Here is an 18,153-nt window from a genome sequence, read left to right as displayed (position 1 = left end):
GCTTGAGTGCAAATGGTTCAGTTCTTGGGCATTCATATGCTAATGGAGGATGTAGTACAGGAGCTTATAAAAGTGTGAAGGAGTGAATTAATTGCATATATGAGGTTCTCACAGCAGTGAGCAGCATTTTTGGTCTTTGGTTTTAATGCTGTATGGGTTTGTTGGTATATAATAATAATAATAATAATAATTCAATTCATTTCATTTATTAGAGTGCTTGGCAACATCCAAAAGAGGCCAATAACAGCCAAGCACTAACAATAAACATAACAATACAAAAACAAACAAACAATAAAATAAATATATAGATGTACAATATAATAATGATAATATATCAATTCATTAATTTGTTACAAAATAATCAACAAGCAAATGAGCTGAATAATATGCCTAAGTATATAATAATCAAATTAAAAACAGTTAAATATAAATAATACATCCAAATGAAACTTTAGTAAAAAAAAAAAAAAAAAAAAACGGAAAGAAAAGGAAATTGGCTAAATAAAATGCCTAAGAAAAATATTCTCCTTGCTAAAAATGTTGATGCGCTGACAGACTGCATTCGCAGCAGAAGCGCACCTAAACAAGGAACTAGCTTTAAGACTACGATAAACAAAAAAACGTGCATCTGGAGGGCACGCGCAGAGAAACTGAATCCAAAACGGATGGGCAGCAAATTTTATCCTTAAATATATTAATGAGAAAGAGAGCATCAAGATGGCTCCATTGTTGCACCTTTTCGTTACACTTTTTTGCCGAATGACCCTTCCTTATAGACGTATTTACGTCAAAAAAAATTATTGCATTATATCGATCACCAAGTGGTGTATTACATGAATTTTTCATACAGTTAACAGGTATTCTTGAGCAATTAGTACAGAAAGATTGTTATATTATAATAGTAGGTGATTTTAACATAAATACTCAAGAAGATGGGTGTGACCACAAACAGTTACTAGATGTTATAAATGCGTTTAATCTGACTATGACAATAAATATACCCACTCGAGTAACTGAAAGTACGGCAACAATTTTAGACCAAATCATTACTAACATGCCTTCACACTGCTATTCAACTGATGTAATAAACAGCCTACTTTCACATCACTATGCTCAATGTATAACTATTAATATGACTATACCACAACAAATCAGATGCTATAGAGAGGGCAGGAATGTATCAGAAGCCAATGTACTAGGCCTTTGCTCTTTAATACAAAATGAAACTTGGACTGAAGTGTTCTGGAATAATGATGTAGAGAAAAAATGGGATTCTTTCTCTAGTATTTTTAACTATTATTTTAATATAGCCTGTCCAAAAGTTAGAAGAAATATTGTAAGTGCTTTAAATGTTCAATTCAAGTCAATTCAATTCAATTCTTTATTATTTGTGTGCTGTATCAACAGCCAGATGGCCAATTACAGATACAGCACAAAGATGAGCGCATAAACACAATAAAAGCATAAAAGATAAAACAAGCAGTATATATTATACATTGTTACGGAGGACATAAATACACAAGAAAATTGCAACTAAATATATTAGGATATTTGTAAAAATAATTTAAATCAATTAAGTAAATTATACTATTATAGAATGTGAAGAAGTGTGACAATTTTCGTCTCGAATATGTCCAAATCCCTGCAGACAACATTAGCAGCTGATGCGCATCTAGCAGAAGGACTGTTTTTGATCAAAGGGCTAACACTGAACATAGAAAAATCTCTCAGATTCCGAGCAGGGATGCGGAGACCGACAGCTTCCAGAAGGGAAGGACAGTGTTTAAAACCGCGGTAAACCTGCGCAAGGAACAGTGCATCACTGCAATGCCTTCTCTTACGCAGGGTATGGAGTTTTAAATACTCTAAAGCATCAGCATAGCTGTAATGCACTTGGGGGAGGAAACGATAGTAGCAAAGGGCTGCAAACTTCTGCTGGATACGTTCCAGTTTGTTGGCATCAGTAATCGTAATAGAATTCCAAACGACCGAGGCGTACTCGAGCTTGGATCTAACTAAGGTTACATATAACATATACAGGCAATCGAGAGAAGAGAATGAAAAGGTTAATGTGCGAACAAGACCCAGCAACTTAATACAATGTGAAAATATGTGGTCAACATGGTTGTGAAATTGGAGCTTGGAGTCAAAAAATATTCCCAGGTCTTTAATAGTGTCGGTACGTGTTATGGAGGACTGAAAAAGTTTGTAATCAAAGATAAAAGTAGAGGTTTTCCTGGAGAAGGAAATTACTGTAGTTTTACTAATATTGAGTTTCATGTGCACCAACCTTGTACCGAGTCAATGTCAGTTTGAAGTTCATTGCAGTCGGGAGATTTAATGGCACGAAAAATTTTGATATCATCAGCGAAAAGAAGGCATTTAGAATGATTAATTACTTGGCATATGTCATCAATAAACAAGTTGAAAAGTAGAGGACCCAAAACAGATCCCTGTGGAACACCAGAGAGGACCACAAAAGGAGACGAAAGAGTTCCAGAAACGCGAACCTGGGACTGTCTGTTGGTTAAGTAACTACGAAACCAGTGTACATAACCATCAGAGAGTCCAAAAGCACTGAGCTTGTTGAGTAATAGATTATGAGGGACAAGATCAAATGCACTGCTAAGATCAAAATAAACAGTATCAGCTTGACCCTGGGAGCCAACTATTGGATTAATAAAATCAAGATAGGTTACGAGATTAGTAACTGTAGATTTAGATTTAGTAAAACTATGCTGACAAGGATTTAATTTACACTTTATGTAATGTGAGATATGATCATAAATAACAAGTTCAAATAATTTGGAAAAAGTATTAAGTATAGAAATGGGTAGGTAGTTACTAACAGTGGCAGAGTTACCTTTTTTTAAAAACAGGAACTACTGCTGCCTGTTTCCATAAAATAGGGAAATAATTCTGCGTTAAACTTATATTGAAGATGTGCTTGAGAACAGGAACAAAGATCTCCGAACAAACCTTTATAACAAAGCTAGGAATGTCATCAAGTCCGACAGATTTGGAAGGTCTCAGACGACGAATTGCTTTACAAATGTCCAATTCGGAGAAAGGGGCTAAAGACAAGAAGTCAGAGGACTCCACAGGGGAAGGGGATACGCCTAAAGAGGTACTGTAGACCGACTGAAAATGCTTAGCAAATGCATCGGCAACAGAATGGGGTTCAGCCAAATGAGTGCCGTTAACCTCAAGCTGAATACAGGTGGAATTTCTTTTTCTACGTGACGCCACGTATTTCCAAAATTGCTTGGGTTGCGACTTTAAATTGTCGTCAATCGACTTCAACCAAATATGTCTGTCAGACTTGATTGTAGCCTTTACTAGCTTGCGATAGAAGGAAAATTTACTATAAAAATAATCAGAGTTATTCTTTTTAAAACGTCTGTAAAAGAAATCTTTCTTCCAGATGTAGTACCGTAAGGCACTCGAAAACCAGTGAGGGAATTTTGAATTTCTGATATACCCGCGGGGAATAGCCTTATCCTTGGATAAATAATGATGTTATTACAGCAAGAACAAAATTAAAAAAATTATATGATCTTTACATTCAAAGTAAGATTCAGGAACATAGAGACAAGTATGAAATATATAAAAAGGAATATAATGTAATAAAAAATGCAAAAGCAAACTACATCCAGCACATTATAACTAGTGCAAATAACACTCCTAGTGTATTGTGGAAATTTGTAAATAGAGAAAGAGGTTCTTTAAATAATGCATTGACTTGCAATATTCACCTGCAAGCAGGAAATGAAACAGTTACAAGCCCGCGCAGAATACGTAATATTTTTAATGGTACTTTTTTAGAAACTGTAAGTAAACTCATACTTGATAATAACTGACAATTATGTACAATTCTCTGCTAGCGATATTCTATAATTGCAGGTCATTATTGATAATAATATAATGACAAGAAAAATTATACAGTAAACTGAGACAAAAAAGGTGAATGAATCACTGGGGCCTACCTCCAAGAAGCCTAAAGTTTAATTTGTGAACATTTGGAATTATCTCTATTTGAGCAATTTTTTAAAGAAATACTCTTATTGCTGGCTTCCTTTACTGATCAATTCTTCTTCTTATTCTTTTAAGAGTCTTTTATTCCTTACCTGCATAAAATTTTAAGATCATGTGAAAATATCCCATATGTGCTTCCTACATAATAAACTATCCATTGCATTAAAATGGTCTAATATCTGATAATACAAATTTAACAATCCCATTCTTTATAAGTACAAACATCAGAATTTACTACATCTTGATATAGATAAACATATTTCTAATTATAAAATATAGACTATTAGAATTTCATAAGTATTTTTCTTTCCAACCGCTGATGACTTAATGGTGAATGTGATCCTGTAATTTTGTGCCATGCCTGTGGAGGAGTGGAAGACTGCATACCTATTTGGTATTGTGAAGAATCTGTGACAGGTGTCTGAAGCATTCTAGTTCTTTCTTTAGGCCTCGAAGGAAGAGGACTGGACCATCTGAAAGTTACAAGACATATAATTAAAATGTTTTACCTTCTTAATGTCCATTGACAAATTCTGTCCACCATTTCCACTTCTTTGTAATTCAACTTTATTTTCCATAGACATTTAGTTTAAAATTTGAAAAACATGTCTTCTTGTTGATGAAAGACTCGGGTTACAAGCCGCGTCAGGTGGCTGAATGGTGAATAGACCATATCTTCTGCCAACGTTTCAAAAACAACCCCTGCTCTCATCCTCAAGGCTGCTGCGTAACAATTCTGAGCCCTGAGGATGAGAACAGAGATTTCTCTCAAAATGTTGACAGAAAATATGGTTCATTCACCATTCAGCCATCTGACATGGCTTGTAACCTGAGAGTCTATCATGAAAGCTTCACTTTATACATGTCTTCTTCTTATTATCCATATGCACATATGAGAAACTCTTCTCTGACAAAAAGGACTTTTAAGAAACTTTCTGTGTTTATCGAAATACAAGAAAAATCTTAAATCAATTTAACAATCAGAAACTTCAAAGTGGAACATAACAGAAATATTATTAAAGCTAAAACCATTCCCTTGTAAGCATAATTACACAATTTAACAATCCATTTCCACATGAACATTCCAAACAAGATATTTACTATTTAGTTTGAAAGTGAAAACAGATGAAATACTATGGATGGCTAGGAACGTGTTCATAATTCTTTTTTTAAATTTAATTAATATTGTGTACAAAGATAATACAAATTCAAACAATGGACAACAAATCAAATTAAACTTGTACACTTCATGCAACATAGAGTACTATGGATTGTCCATGAAAAATGCAGTACATACAAAAATTGAATGTTAAATTTTTTGGGAACCATGGTCAGAAAATAAAAGTTGGAATTATCGTAAATGTAATTTTGATTTAATACTAACTAATTTTATTTACATTAGACACATTACTTACATGGCTCTCACACTTTCAGAGTACAGCAAAACCAAATGTCGCCATCTATAAATGTTAGGATATTCTATAGGGTCTATATTTAAGCCATCCAATGCCTGCATTACAGTGGCATCCAACTTGGTAGGTGAGTCACTAGAAAAAAAAATTATATTTAAATAAGACTATTTTGTGCTCATATACTTAGTATTCTGGGCACTCTTTAAGGTGGTTACAGATTTTTCATCATTAGATCTAAATGTTGCTAACCACATATAAGACTACATGGCAGCACAGGCGTTTGAAAATTACAAGATGAGGAAACAACAAAACACAGTTTCTTGCAATCATTACCACTTTAAGTGATTAAAATTTTACTGTCTACAAAAATAAGGTAATAATTAGTGTGTTTGGGTACTTCACTGTCAGATATAGATTTCATGAACGACAAACTGCTGACCAGGCAAATATGAATTCTATGCAGCTGGCAAAAAAACTTTCCCCAACATTTTGGTTAAATAAATGTAGCAGTAGTAGTGGGTAGACAAATTATTCTACTCTTTGCTTCATGTGACATTCAGTATTTACCCTTGTATAAAAACATCTGGCCATTCGTCTGGTGTTAACATTTCAGCGTCGTTGTCGTCGTCATCATCATCATCATCATCGCAGTATGAATGTACTTCATTTCTGCTGAGTTTTTCAGGTGTTGATGGTGGTGTGAAATATTCTTCATCATCATCATCATCATCATCATCTGGAATACAAATAAAACTCACATGCATAAGACATGATCTGTTAGAGGCTACCATCTATACATTTCATAAAATTATATGGTCTATGGTCTATAATCATCTTCCAAATTCACACAAAGAACTAATATTAAAACAGAATTTATCAACACACAGCATTTGAAATTACACATGAATGAATATGTTGGTGTGCAAATAAGTTACTTCAAGAAGATTTCTGTCTTCTGGGTTGTTGCGCTGTGTAGTCTGGTCGATGTTAACCAACGTTTCAGGGGTCATACTGTGGTCCGTCATCCTCTGATGATGGAGGCAGTATGAAATCAGCAGAACAACCCAGATGGCAGAAAGCTTCATACTCACAGCTGTGAAAACCTTAAATCTTACAAGTTACTTCAAATTTGCAAACTAGTAATAGAAATACATTCATCAGCCAATGCTACATAATAAAGAAATATTCTGACCAGTTAACAGTGTAATGTCTTCACTTCTGAGTCCAGTAAAGTCCTGGGTCAGAGGTAATTGCCAGAATATACCAAAGAACTCAGAGAAATATATGTCTCACTGTTACTTTGTGACAATGCCCTGGAAATGAACCCAGGCCTCTGAAGTATGAGGCGCTATGAGCATGATATATCATGAAAAATGTAGGCTACCAAATACAAAAGATCATGCTCATCATCATAAATACATGGAAATACATTCAAGAGAAGTCTAAAGGTTTTTGATGAAGATGCATCATTAAACTGACACAACAGTGTACATTATCCATCGTCTAGTAAATATAGACGATGGATAATATCCAAGGAAATTTTTTATTCAAATGACTCTTCACCATCGTCAAGAAGTTTTAGATTTGATACATACAACCTAACAGTTTCACCTAATGATGGAAGCAGAGCATGCTTCTGAAACATGGGTGTTTCAAATTTACAGATGAAGGTAACTGTCGAATAACACACATCAGTTTAACATCTTCAAGGAAGTTCCTTTGCGCTTCGAACTGTATCCAGTTACAGTATTTAATTATGTAGCACACTGCCTTCCTTATTCCTCCCCTGCCAAATCCACAGAGGAGGAGCCCTTTCTTGCTTCAGCACCATACCCCTTAATCAATTCTCTTAACGCTTGATGATCTACAACAGGTTTTCCCAACCTGGTATCTGTGCCCTGCCCACATTTTTTAATAATGTACCATGATAAATTAATTTTTCCTGTGTGAAGATTCCTGTCTTCTGGGTTGTTGCTCCATGTAGTCTGGTAGAAGTTTACTAACATTTCAGAGGTGCGATGATGGAGGTAGCAAATACTTCTGAAACGCCTGTAAACTTCTACCAGACTATACACGGTGCAACAACCCAGAAGACAGGCATCTTCATACTCACTGCCATATGAAAATAAAATCTCACTAATTTTAAGTGATTAATAAAACCAACATCAACAAATTTACAAATACAATTATTTAATATGTGGAACTGTTGGTGTTAGTACAATTTTCAATAAACTAACATGAAAGTTAAAATTGTTGTCAGTTACAATATGTAGCCCCTAAGTCAATAAGAAAGGATAAATGTAATTCCAGGGTCTTCAAAGGTTGATAATCCATGCTTTACATCACATGGCAATAGACAGGGAGAAAAATAATGACACTTAGTTTCTCTGTACTATTATAAAATGAGGACCACATATTTTCTGAGAATATTCACACCACATATATCTGAAATTGTATGGACAGTAACAGGTGTAAACTGAGTTTCATATTACATCAACAAACATGGCAAATTTTATGAAATTATTATATTAAATATTTGCAATATTTCTTGTTATCACTCAACAGTGCCAAATGAAAAATATTCTTTATTTTCAGGATACTGCACTACTATAATTCCAAATAAATTCCAGAATTTCCTGGCCATAAATTTTGTAGATGGAGATAATTTTCCTGGTTGTCCATGTGTTCAAATCCTTATCTGTAACAGGGCTGCAATGTATAAAATTTAGAACATAGAACACAGCACTGGATTTATAACATTTCCATTATTTAAATACAGAAATTAATCTTCTCTATAATTAAAGCCTCATGCTTTAGAGGAAACCAAAAATTAATGGAACATGTTTCTGATCTGTGCATGATTTCTATTATTAATTCCCCACCCAAATTTAGGGGATCGATTTTACGTGTTTGTCAGAACCCCTACATTCTGTAAATTACAACTAGTCCCTTCAGGTCTTTATACAAGGCTAGTCTAAATGATGTTCCCAATTTGAAACACATGTTACTCATGTTTAATGAAATTCAGATGCACAAAATTGGTACCGATGGAAAGAGAAACTCTCCAAGTTTATGTTGGTATACTTCGCGGCCGCATAGTAACACTGTTCGCCGCCAGGGGCGATATGACAGAAAATTACTGCCATCGAAGGCAGAGAAGCCTTTTGTGTCCTGGATTTACACATTCACCGGACTTGACGCCCTGTGATTTTTTTCTGTAGGAGTTCATCAAAGATAGTCTTCGTACCACCCTCACCACAGACCTTGCCACCAGCCATTACAGCAATCGATCATGATATGCTGCAACGTGTCTGGGAGGAACTCGACTACAGGTTGGATGTGTGCCGAGTTACCAAGGGGGCTCGCATTGAACACCTCTGATGTACTGAAACAAAACTTGGAGAGTTTCTCTTTCCATTGGTACCAATTTTGTGCATCAGAATTTCATTCAACGTATTATTTCTTTCATATCGTGAACATCACTTAGACTAGCCCTGTATTCCACTAAATCAGGGGTCCTCACCCTTTTTCGCTGGCATACCACTAATTCTAATTTAACACACTAAATGTACCACTAACCAAATTCGTTCATGGAAATCTTATTTATGTTAATATTATCTTCTGCTTTTCTTACTTAGTTCGCATACTACAGGTTGAGAAACGCTGTAATATACAATATTCAGTCTCCAGCACTTATATTAGCATAAATTTCCATTTTAAAAAGACATCTACATAAAAACACGGATCAGAAATCTTACCTTCTGAAAACTCACCACCTGATGATATGTATGTCATTTTATGTAACTTATTAGTTTCTGAATTATATGTCTGTCTCTTTTTAAAGCTGCTCACTTTCAGATTACAGTGTGTTTCATGAATGGAACCTTCCATCTCACTAATTCTTGTACTATCACACTGCTGGTCAGAATCTAGTGGAAAGTACATAATTAATTAGCTTCATTATTTATTATAATGTACAATATGCTAATAGGATCAACAATAATGAATATGAGGAAGGAGATGAATTGTAACAGTAATTATATTGTCTAAAATCCCCTGAGTGTCACAGAAGAAGAATAGAATGCAATGGTATTTACAGCATTCACAGCACCATCTACACAAGTAAAATATTGGTACTGCTAAAAATCTCTCTTTAGACATTCTAAACTTATCAAGGACAAATTGATTCTTCAAACTCCAGTCACTGGAAACCCTAACACTTGATGGACTTATGTTTTCAAGAAAGAGACCAGTATATGCAACGAGTATAGGCGTGAATGGATAAAAATTTGATTTGTTACAAAGGTCGCTCAGTTACATTTGGGAGTGTCAAAGTCTTCAACCTACATCACACGAACTGATTCCAACAAAAAATCTGTAATTCTCCTGCTTCATATTTGGGGCATATGATTTAAATCTTAGCCTGCAGACTAGTTATCCTAAGGTTTTTCATGGTTTTACTCAGGTCTTCCCTGCAAATTCTGGGATCAGACCATGTCCACCTTCTTCCATATCCTTTCAATTCATTATTCATTACTCATCTCATCTCTTGATGCTAAGTAATCTGAACTACTGACAGTATCATTAAATAAACCACAAATAAATACATACATAAACAATTTTTAGTCACATTCAGCATTTACTTCCTTTAGTTCAGAGGTTCAAATAATGAAGAATTATCACTAGATGGAACTAAAATGGTGATGGATATATATTTATTTGCAGTGCTTTGTTAATCCCCGAGTATCACTACATTTTTAAGGTGGAATAAAGGTACGTTACATAAACTAATGTAATTTTTACAAATAATAAATAAAATTAAATTCTACAGACCAACACACCATGACATATATCTTATGCAAACAACGTAACAAATATGCATGAGTCAAAAACTCACCATTATCTTCTACAAATGTAAGTCGTCTTGTAATTCCATCTGATGAAGATTGTGTGTTAGCTTTGTCAGATGTATACCGCACATGATTTCTCTTGAAGGACCAACCTTTCCTAGCATTTCTCATAAAATTATGATTTTGTCTGAAGCATAAGCACTGTGAAGCATCAGACCAAATCCTCATACATTCTTCTTCTGTTCGGACATGGATATCTTTCTTAGCACCACTGGTTTTGTCTGTGTCTTTATCATTTTCTTCTATTTCTAAGGCGCAAAGAATATACTCGGCAATACATTTTACCTGATTACGTTCACAATTGGTTTTTCTTTGGTGTTCAGCATACGCATGTGCATCACGGTAACATATGCTCACATCATCCTCTTCATCTGAATAAGAACATGACATTGGGGAAACTGTAGATTGAAGATCAGACACAACAAATTCCAGTTCATCACTAGTAAGCTCAATAAGCTTTGCTGCTACGATTACGGCGATTCGAGAGTGAACGAGATTAAAATCGACAGATACGAATCTGTCGTCATCTTTAAAACTGCTGACAAGATCTTGCAGATGCCTAATTTCTGGATGAAGCATGTCAGGCACTGAATCACTAACCTGTACACTACGACCAACAACCGCGAGTCCATCAAACATTCGTTTAGCGAACACACAACAAGATTTTTCTACACATAAGAATGGGCTAAGACCTGGATTCAACAGAGTTTCACCTTCCATGCCAGCATTTGCATCCACTTTTCGATGACTGTACACATTTGATTTGGTCTTAAACGCATTCTCTACTAGTGGTTTAACTGGACTGGTGTCCGACAGACTGCACGCTTTAAAAGCAAGGCACAGATTTGACACTGGACTAATCTCATCATCAACTGACTGATTTTCACTATACTCTGTTAAAGATGATACACAACCATTCACTACACATTCTGAACTATCATAACACTCCTTGGTTGAATATGGTTTCTGTGCAGCCTCCTGAAATCTGTTCTTGAGATAAGCCTCAAGTTTCTGAAGCCCATCCTCAGAGGCCAAATTTGTAAATGTATCAAGAAATGGCCAATATTCATTCCAACCAACCCTGAATTCCTGAGCCAGGTCCCTGTAAGAAATCACAGGCACAAAATATATTATACTTTCGGGCAAAGTAAAGCAGATATTTTCTTCCTTTGCCTTATGCTTCATGGTCAAAATTTTCTTTGGCCAATAACATCAAGCTACTAACTGAAACTCTTTGAGCAGGACACCATTCTACTACCAAAACAAATATACTAATATTATTTCATGTGAAAATAGTAAAAACATTTTCTTGCATCCAATTATTTTTATATGGAAAAACTGAGGAACACTGTCAACAAAACTGAATGAATGATAAGAGGCAGAGAAACAGCATAAAGTAGAATAAAACACGCATCTAAATACAGAAAGATAAAATGGAAGGAAAGAATAAATGGCTTTGTAATTTACCATCAACAATGCTTGATATTACTTATGATTGGCTGATGTGTGAGTAGTGGAGTCAGCATTTTCCTGTCTCGTGAGGTTCTAAATTTTAAAATGTATACATTCAGTAACAGTAACATATCATTTTGCTTCATAATCTAAACTTCATTTGAAATTACATATGCACAATATTCGGTTTTAGAGGTTAACTGGGACGTGCAAGGCTAAAGGTTCATATGGGGCACCAAATACTCTTGCCCTTTCTCAGGTCATAGTGCATGTTATCTTATAATACATAAGAATATAACTGTTTGTTGAGTAAAATAATTTCTATATTTGAAACTCTGACTTCAAGAACCACTTAGATTTGGGCAAACAGTGTCTCACTACAGCAAAGTGAAAGAAACATAAGCTTGAAGTCGTCCGTATCTCCCACCTGCCAACTCTTTCTAATCCTTTCTCAACATCCAGCAGTCTAAATGCATGACAACTCAGACTTCCTCTATATGCCTGTCTGCAGGCATTCTGGTTTGGAGTCCGAGGCATCCGAGGAGGAGTCTTCCACTTCTTCCGGAACACGACTGCTTTCTCATGATTCATTGGTCCTGCATAAGCCCGGATTTCCATTCTTCCATTAAGTGGATCAGATTTTAATACCTGATGAATAAACAATTTAGAAACATTTTAGAACAAACACTAAATTAATAGAATGACGTCTCCTCTGATGATGAGCCATGTTTGTATGAAGTTAATTTTCTGCATTTCACAGACTGTGTCTGCCTCCAACACCAGAGACTGACAGGTTGATTTGATTGGTGATTGGGTGGGTGTAGTATAGATATATATGCACTGTCAGCTCATGGAGTCCAGTCTCCTTGACCAAGAATAGACCAGGGGGATAACAGTAGGTGGTGCATGGTGATCACCCTACCTAAAAGACCACAGCCCCTAGATTGTTTCCTATAGAACTGAAAACTGAAATGCAAAGACAAACAAAAATAACAAGAAATAAATTCAGAAGGCATTCAAAATATAATAAAGTCAAGATACAATTAAATAATGGAAAACAGCTATTAAGCACATAAAAACAGAACATCTACAAAAAAACTCAAAAAAGCTTTAATCAAGGTGTTTTGAGAGGAACACATTTAAACTGTACTCTTCGGTGCGAGGCAATATGATGACGAAAAAAAAAATTGTGACAAAACATTTCACGTTAAGTAAAAGATTTTACAAACTGTTATATTTGATAGTTTTGGTTACATATGAAGTACACACACAATACATGAGACAGAACACATAAACCTCCTAGCATCCATCAAATAAGCAGTGTGTGGGGTCTAAACATGGTAACAGAAGTAACTGTCAACATTCCCGCTAGAAATGAATCTCCAGACATCCTGTGAACACCCTGAATTGTCTCAGCTTCACTTTGCAATTGACACTTTGTCAACTACGTGCTCTTATATGAGAGAATTCTCTGACTAATTTAAATTTCTCGACAGGACCCTGCATAGTGAATACATGTGTAAAAACAATTTATTACCAACCAGAGGGCAAGCAGGAGAGAATGGATCACCAACAGTAGGCTGTACAGAATTATCCTCTGATCTAAGTACAGGAACATAAAACATGCCATCCAGTAAATTTGACAGTTTTTGCCTTAGACTTTCATCTGGAGAGGAAACACGACTGCAGATAACCTGGAAAAAAAAGAAGAAGGAGAAATCATGAGTATGGTAAGTAAGATAGAAATAACGTTATGTACATATAACGGGTTTCAGGAAGTAGCCACATTATTTTAATTGTTTCAGCTATGTAAAATGCTACATCTCAGCAAGCAGACTGGTCCTCTGGCAGCACTCCACATTTGTATTAGCGAGGTTAGCTAGTTTGAATCTTGACCAGTCTAATGACTATCTGGATTGTCATTTTTCTGTTTGTGAGTCTCTCCAGGCAATTTCATGGAACTGACATAAGCCATGACAGATTCTTATCTATTCACAATTCATAATTATCGTCACATCACATTCAATTATATAAAATTTCTAAACTTTAAAATGGAATCATATACTGTAGAGTATTTATAATTTCATCATCACTGACATCTCTAAACACTTTATGCAAAGTGTAGAGAAAAAAAGGTTTATAAGCACGTAAATGAGATCCTTGGTAAAACTCTAAAAGAAAGGCCTTCACAAATTATTACAAAAAATATTTTAAAATGTCAATGTGCTAAATACTTTATTATATAATCAATTTAATTTTTTATGAAAATCAATAACACTGGGTGTGAACTAAATTTCTGGGTTATATGATCACTTTTTTAACAAACTGAGAAATATTTTGGACCAACTAACTCGAAGGTAGAGGACTTTTCCTTAAAAATTTCTGTCATTCAAATAGTCAAAATATTCCCTCATTTCATGGAATTTGATGGGCCCTCACTTTTTCATATAATACTTTTGACCAACTTCCACCTATGCCTTGACCTCTTGTCCTACAGTTTCCCAAACAAAACTTTGTACATATTTCTTGATTCTCCCATCATACTACATTCCCAACCAATCACATTCTTCTTAGTTGAAGCACAAAGAATAACATAAACATTTTATACCAAGTACTCACTCCTGAAGAATACTGTGATGTATATATGATAATGAAAATACATGTTACTTGCATCTCTTGGTGTTTGTCCATATTTATTCCTCACATGTCTATCACATTGTGGATAAGACACCAATACATCTACAACTGAAACAGCTCCTAATTTAACTGCAAAATGTATTGGAGTCTCATTGAGGGCCTTATCAGGAGTATTCAGGTAAAGATCCAACAAGATACGAGCTCGGTCCTGACAGTTGGCAGCATCATCATCTCCATACAGCAACTGAATAAATGCAACATTGCTCACTGTCTGTAGAATTAGATCACATATTTGTGCGTCACAAGCCTTGGCTGCTACATGCATTGCGTTATACCGTGAGCCTTCCTAAACCCAGAAAAGACAAAGAAACAGTAAATAAATTATTTAAATTTGATCATCTGTCATGTAAATGTGCAGTAATAGTGATTAAATATCACTTATGAATAATAACTGACAATTATGTACAATTCTCTGCTAGCGATATTCTATAATTGCATGTCATTATTGATAATGAATAGATTATTCACTTTTACCATAATATAAATATTACCAATAAGACTGTCAGGCAGAACAAAGCATAATGATTTATAAGTTTATAGGGTAAATTACAGCTAACGTAAAATAAATAAATAATATATAAATAAAAGACTGTGACACATCTTACTGTAGTTTCCGGTGGAATTAAGGTTGAAAGTACCCAGAAAAAATGGTAAATCCCCATAAGAGTTGAAATCAAAGAAGAACATGGATGTTCTTCTCTGTTTTACATTTGGATCTCAAGATAAATGTCAAAGAACAACATTGACTTTTATTTTAATAAAAATGCACAGCAAAGCACACTCCAGTTCAAACACTGCTGCTTGCTGGGAAAATCTTGAATATTGTGTCCTCAATATTTTCTTTGATTTATTTTATGCACTTTGTCTTTCAAGCTACCCCATAAATAAAAATCACACAGTGTGAGGTCTGGGAAACAAGTTGGTCATAAACTTTCATTAATACATTTTTCACCAAACATGTCAGTTATTGTGGACACAGAGTTATCGGTTGTGTTCACCTTCACTGAATCCTGCTAAAAGTAACCATACACTTTCTTTTTTTCTGTTAACTTAAGGAAAATCCTTTTCAAAATCTAATTAACATAACTTCCTGAGTGAAGACTATCCATAAAAGAAAAACTGAGACAATTATTCACCATACACTGATTCCACACCAAACACCAACTTCTGGATGTTGAAGCAGAATATAATGAAGGACTCCAGGGTATTTTGAGCACCAGAATCAGTTATTTTGTGTGTTCATGTGTCCAATTAAGTAAATACAAGGCTTTGTCAGTAAAAAACAGTACTTGTGGGTCAGTGAATCTTCATTCATTGTCTGCATAAACCAGTTGCAAAAATGTATTATTATACCTGGGTCTCGTGGTTGTTACAGAAAAAGGTGAAGTTTCATTAAGTTTATAGCAGTTCTTGCTGAGAAGACCGAAACATCATATTGCTAGACTAGATATACCAGTGATTTCTTGACAAATGCTCTAATCTTGCAATAGTATAATGAAGTTTCTCTTCTCTTTATTTTCTTATGCAATTCTAACCCATTCTTTTGAATGTATTAATGAAACCTTGGAGAAGTATCAACAACAGATAATTTTTGTTTTAAGTTCTCAGTGATATATACATAAGCTAAATTGCTTTTTTACATAATTATCCAAATACAAAATAACAACTCTGTATCTTGAACACACAAATAACAGAGGGGAAAAAAACCATTACTCATGCCAGTTTTCATAACCCTATCTTAACCCATGGACTTAAATTTTTTAACAAGCTTTGGTTTCTCTATATATCACCCATACAAGAGCCTGGATTTCATTTAGTCATTCATAGATGGCTCCCAACTACACATATAAAAATAAAAGAAACACCTAACTTCAAAATACCTGCTTCTGATGCTGACTCTTAATGTTGTGAAACCATTTTATTGCACAGAATGTTTTGGTAGGGCAGTCTGATTTATTTTTTGTGTATGAAAAGAGCATTAAAATCAGAGATGACCGAGTTAGGAATTCTATGTAGAATACTAACACATACATTTCAAAACTATTTACAAGAAAGCAATCTGCATACCTGAAGAATAGCTGGAGTATCTCCACTGCTCACTAGGTACCGAGGATTATCCCAGATGGTGGTTCTGAATGTGTGAGCGTCACCACATTCTATCAATTTCCTCAGCCAAACCAAGTCCTGCGATTTAGGTGCTCTAAAAGGACTTGATTTTTCTCCTGTTACAGGACTGCTGGTTTTTGAGTTCTCTGATAACATACATAGGGGAACTACAATTTCAGGTTGTTGAACTGCAAATTCCGCAGCCTCCTGTCTTGTCTTAAAGGAATTAAACCTTGCTTCCTTGTACTTCTTCACAATTTTCAGTGCTTCTGATTTGTCATTATAGACATGCAGAGTGTCTGAAAAATGAAGCAAAAATGTTTATATATACAAATGCTGCATAAATCTGTCAATGGAAATTCAACAGACTGTAATTACCTATTTTACATCCAAAAGAAAATAATTAAAATAACGACAGGTTTTAAAAGCAGAGGCTCTTGTAGAAAATTAGTTACAAAATTTTCTACACTTTCATTTGCAAGTGAATAAATACTCTCCTTACTATCATTTATGGTGAAAAACTTGGACAAATTTCAAAGAAATAAATATGCACACAATTTAAACATAAGATGTAAATATGACCTTCAAATGCCAAATCCTAACCTCACTACATATCAAAAAGGAATATATTATACAGGTATCAAGTCATTCAATAATCTTCCACATACAATTAAGAGTTTAAATCATGATATCAAAGTAATCAAGTCTGCATTACCTCTTAACTCACTCCTACTCTGTAGATGATTTTACCTCTGTTGACAATTCTTAACCTTTAGGTATATCTATATGTAAATAAGGTTTCGTATCAAGATTTCAGGTTTCACAGCGGTGAGAATGAAGATTTCTGTCTTCTGGATTGTTGTGCCATGTACTTTAGTTCTTGTATTTAAAATTCATAAGTTCATATTATTATCCGTGGAATGTAAATAAACTATATCTACAATTCAAAATCTTAAAACTAACTTTCGAATGCATATTCATTTACTACTTACCATCAGATTCCAAGACGTCACCAGGTATATTTACACCGTAATACATTTCTTCAGAATTAGCAGTATCACAATATTTTTGTTTCGAAATTGGCGCGTCCTTCACAGATAAAACGTTGCGTTTAAATATAGAAACCTACTGTAACATAACTTTCATAAAACAAGAACTTCAAAGGAGTCAAAGTAGGAAGACGTTACATCAAAGCAGAAGCTTTATAAAACTCGAATTCAACTGTTTTTCCGTTATGATGCAATTACTAATACCAACCACAGAGACCTACCAACCTCGGGATGATAGACGCAATTTCACGGACTGTAAAATGCTGTTATTATCTGTGATAGTATATACATCATGCCTGATGAAATATAAGGTTCTCACGGCTTGAGTGCAAATGGTTCAGTTCTTGGGCATTCATATGCTAATGGAGGATGTAGTACAGGAGCTTATAAAAGTGTGAAGGAGTGAATTAATTGCATATATGAGGTTCTCACAGCAGTGAGCAGCATTTTTGGTCTTTGGTTTTAATGCTGTATGGGTTTGTTGGTATATAA

At 34.7% G+C, this 18,153-nt stretch overlaps 1 protein-coding gene across 1 annotated transcript; it reads right to left on the bottom strand.

Moving 5' to 3' along the window:
• Nucleotides 1-190: 190 nt before the first annotated feature.
• LOC147874008 (ankyrin repeat and LEM domain-containing protein 2 homolog) lies at nucleotides 191-17,890 on the bottom strand. Its single transcript, XM_087348079.1, has 10 exons — nucleotides 17,605-17,890; nucleotides 16,574-16,911; nucleotides 14,481-14,792; nucleotides 13,351-13,503; nucleotides 12,237-12,457; nucleotides 10,345-11,459; nucleotides 9,206-9,376; nucleotides 6,015-6,183; nucleotides 5,451-5,582; nucleotides 191-4,508 (listed from the first exon to the last, which is right to left on the bottom strand). The coding sequence occupies exons 1-10, from the start codon at nucleotides 17,648-17,650 to the stop codon at nucleotides 4,319-4,321; spliced, it is 2,847 nt and encodes a 948-aa protein (XP_087204205.1). The 5' UTR covers nucleotides 17,651-17,890; the 3' UTR covers nucleotides 191-4,318.
• Nucleotides 17,891-18,153: the final 263 nt, after the last annotated feature.

The sequence above is a fragment of the Zootermopsis nevadensis genome, unplaced genomic scaffold, assembly GCF_977971745.1.
Source record: "Zootermopsis nevadensis isolate Lab colony 2312 unplaced genomic scaffold, Znev_1.0 Znev_ptg000012l, whole genome shotgun sequence".
Classification (NCBI taxonomy): Eukaryota; Metazoa; Arthropoda; class Insecta; order Blattodea; family Termopsidae; genus Zootermopsis; species Zootermopsis nevadensis.
This window is presented reverse-complemented; position numbering and strand designations above follow the sequence as displayed.

Coding starts and splice junctions, on each gene's coding strand:
- LOC147874008 (XM_087348079.1), bottom strand. CDS start 17,650: ATGTATTACGGTGTAAATATACCTGGTGACGTCTTGGAATCTGATG. Junction 13,504..14,480: donor ATGGACAAACACCAAGAGAT/GCAAGTAACATG, acceptor TTTTTTTTCCAG/GTTATCTGCAGTCGTGTTTC. Junction 9,377..10,344: donor TACATTTGTAGAAGATAATG/GTGAGTTTTTGA, acceptor ACTTTCCACTAG/ATTCTGACCAGCAGTGTGAT.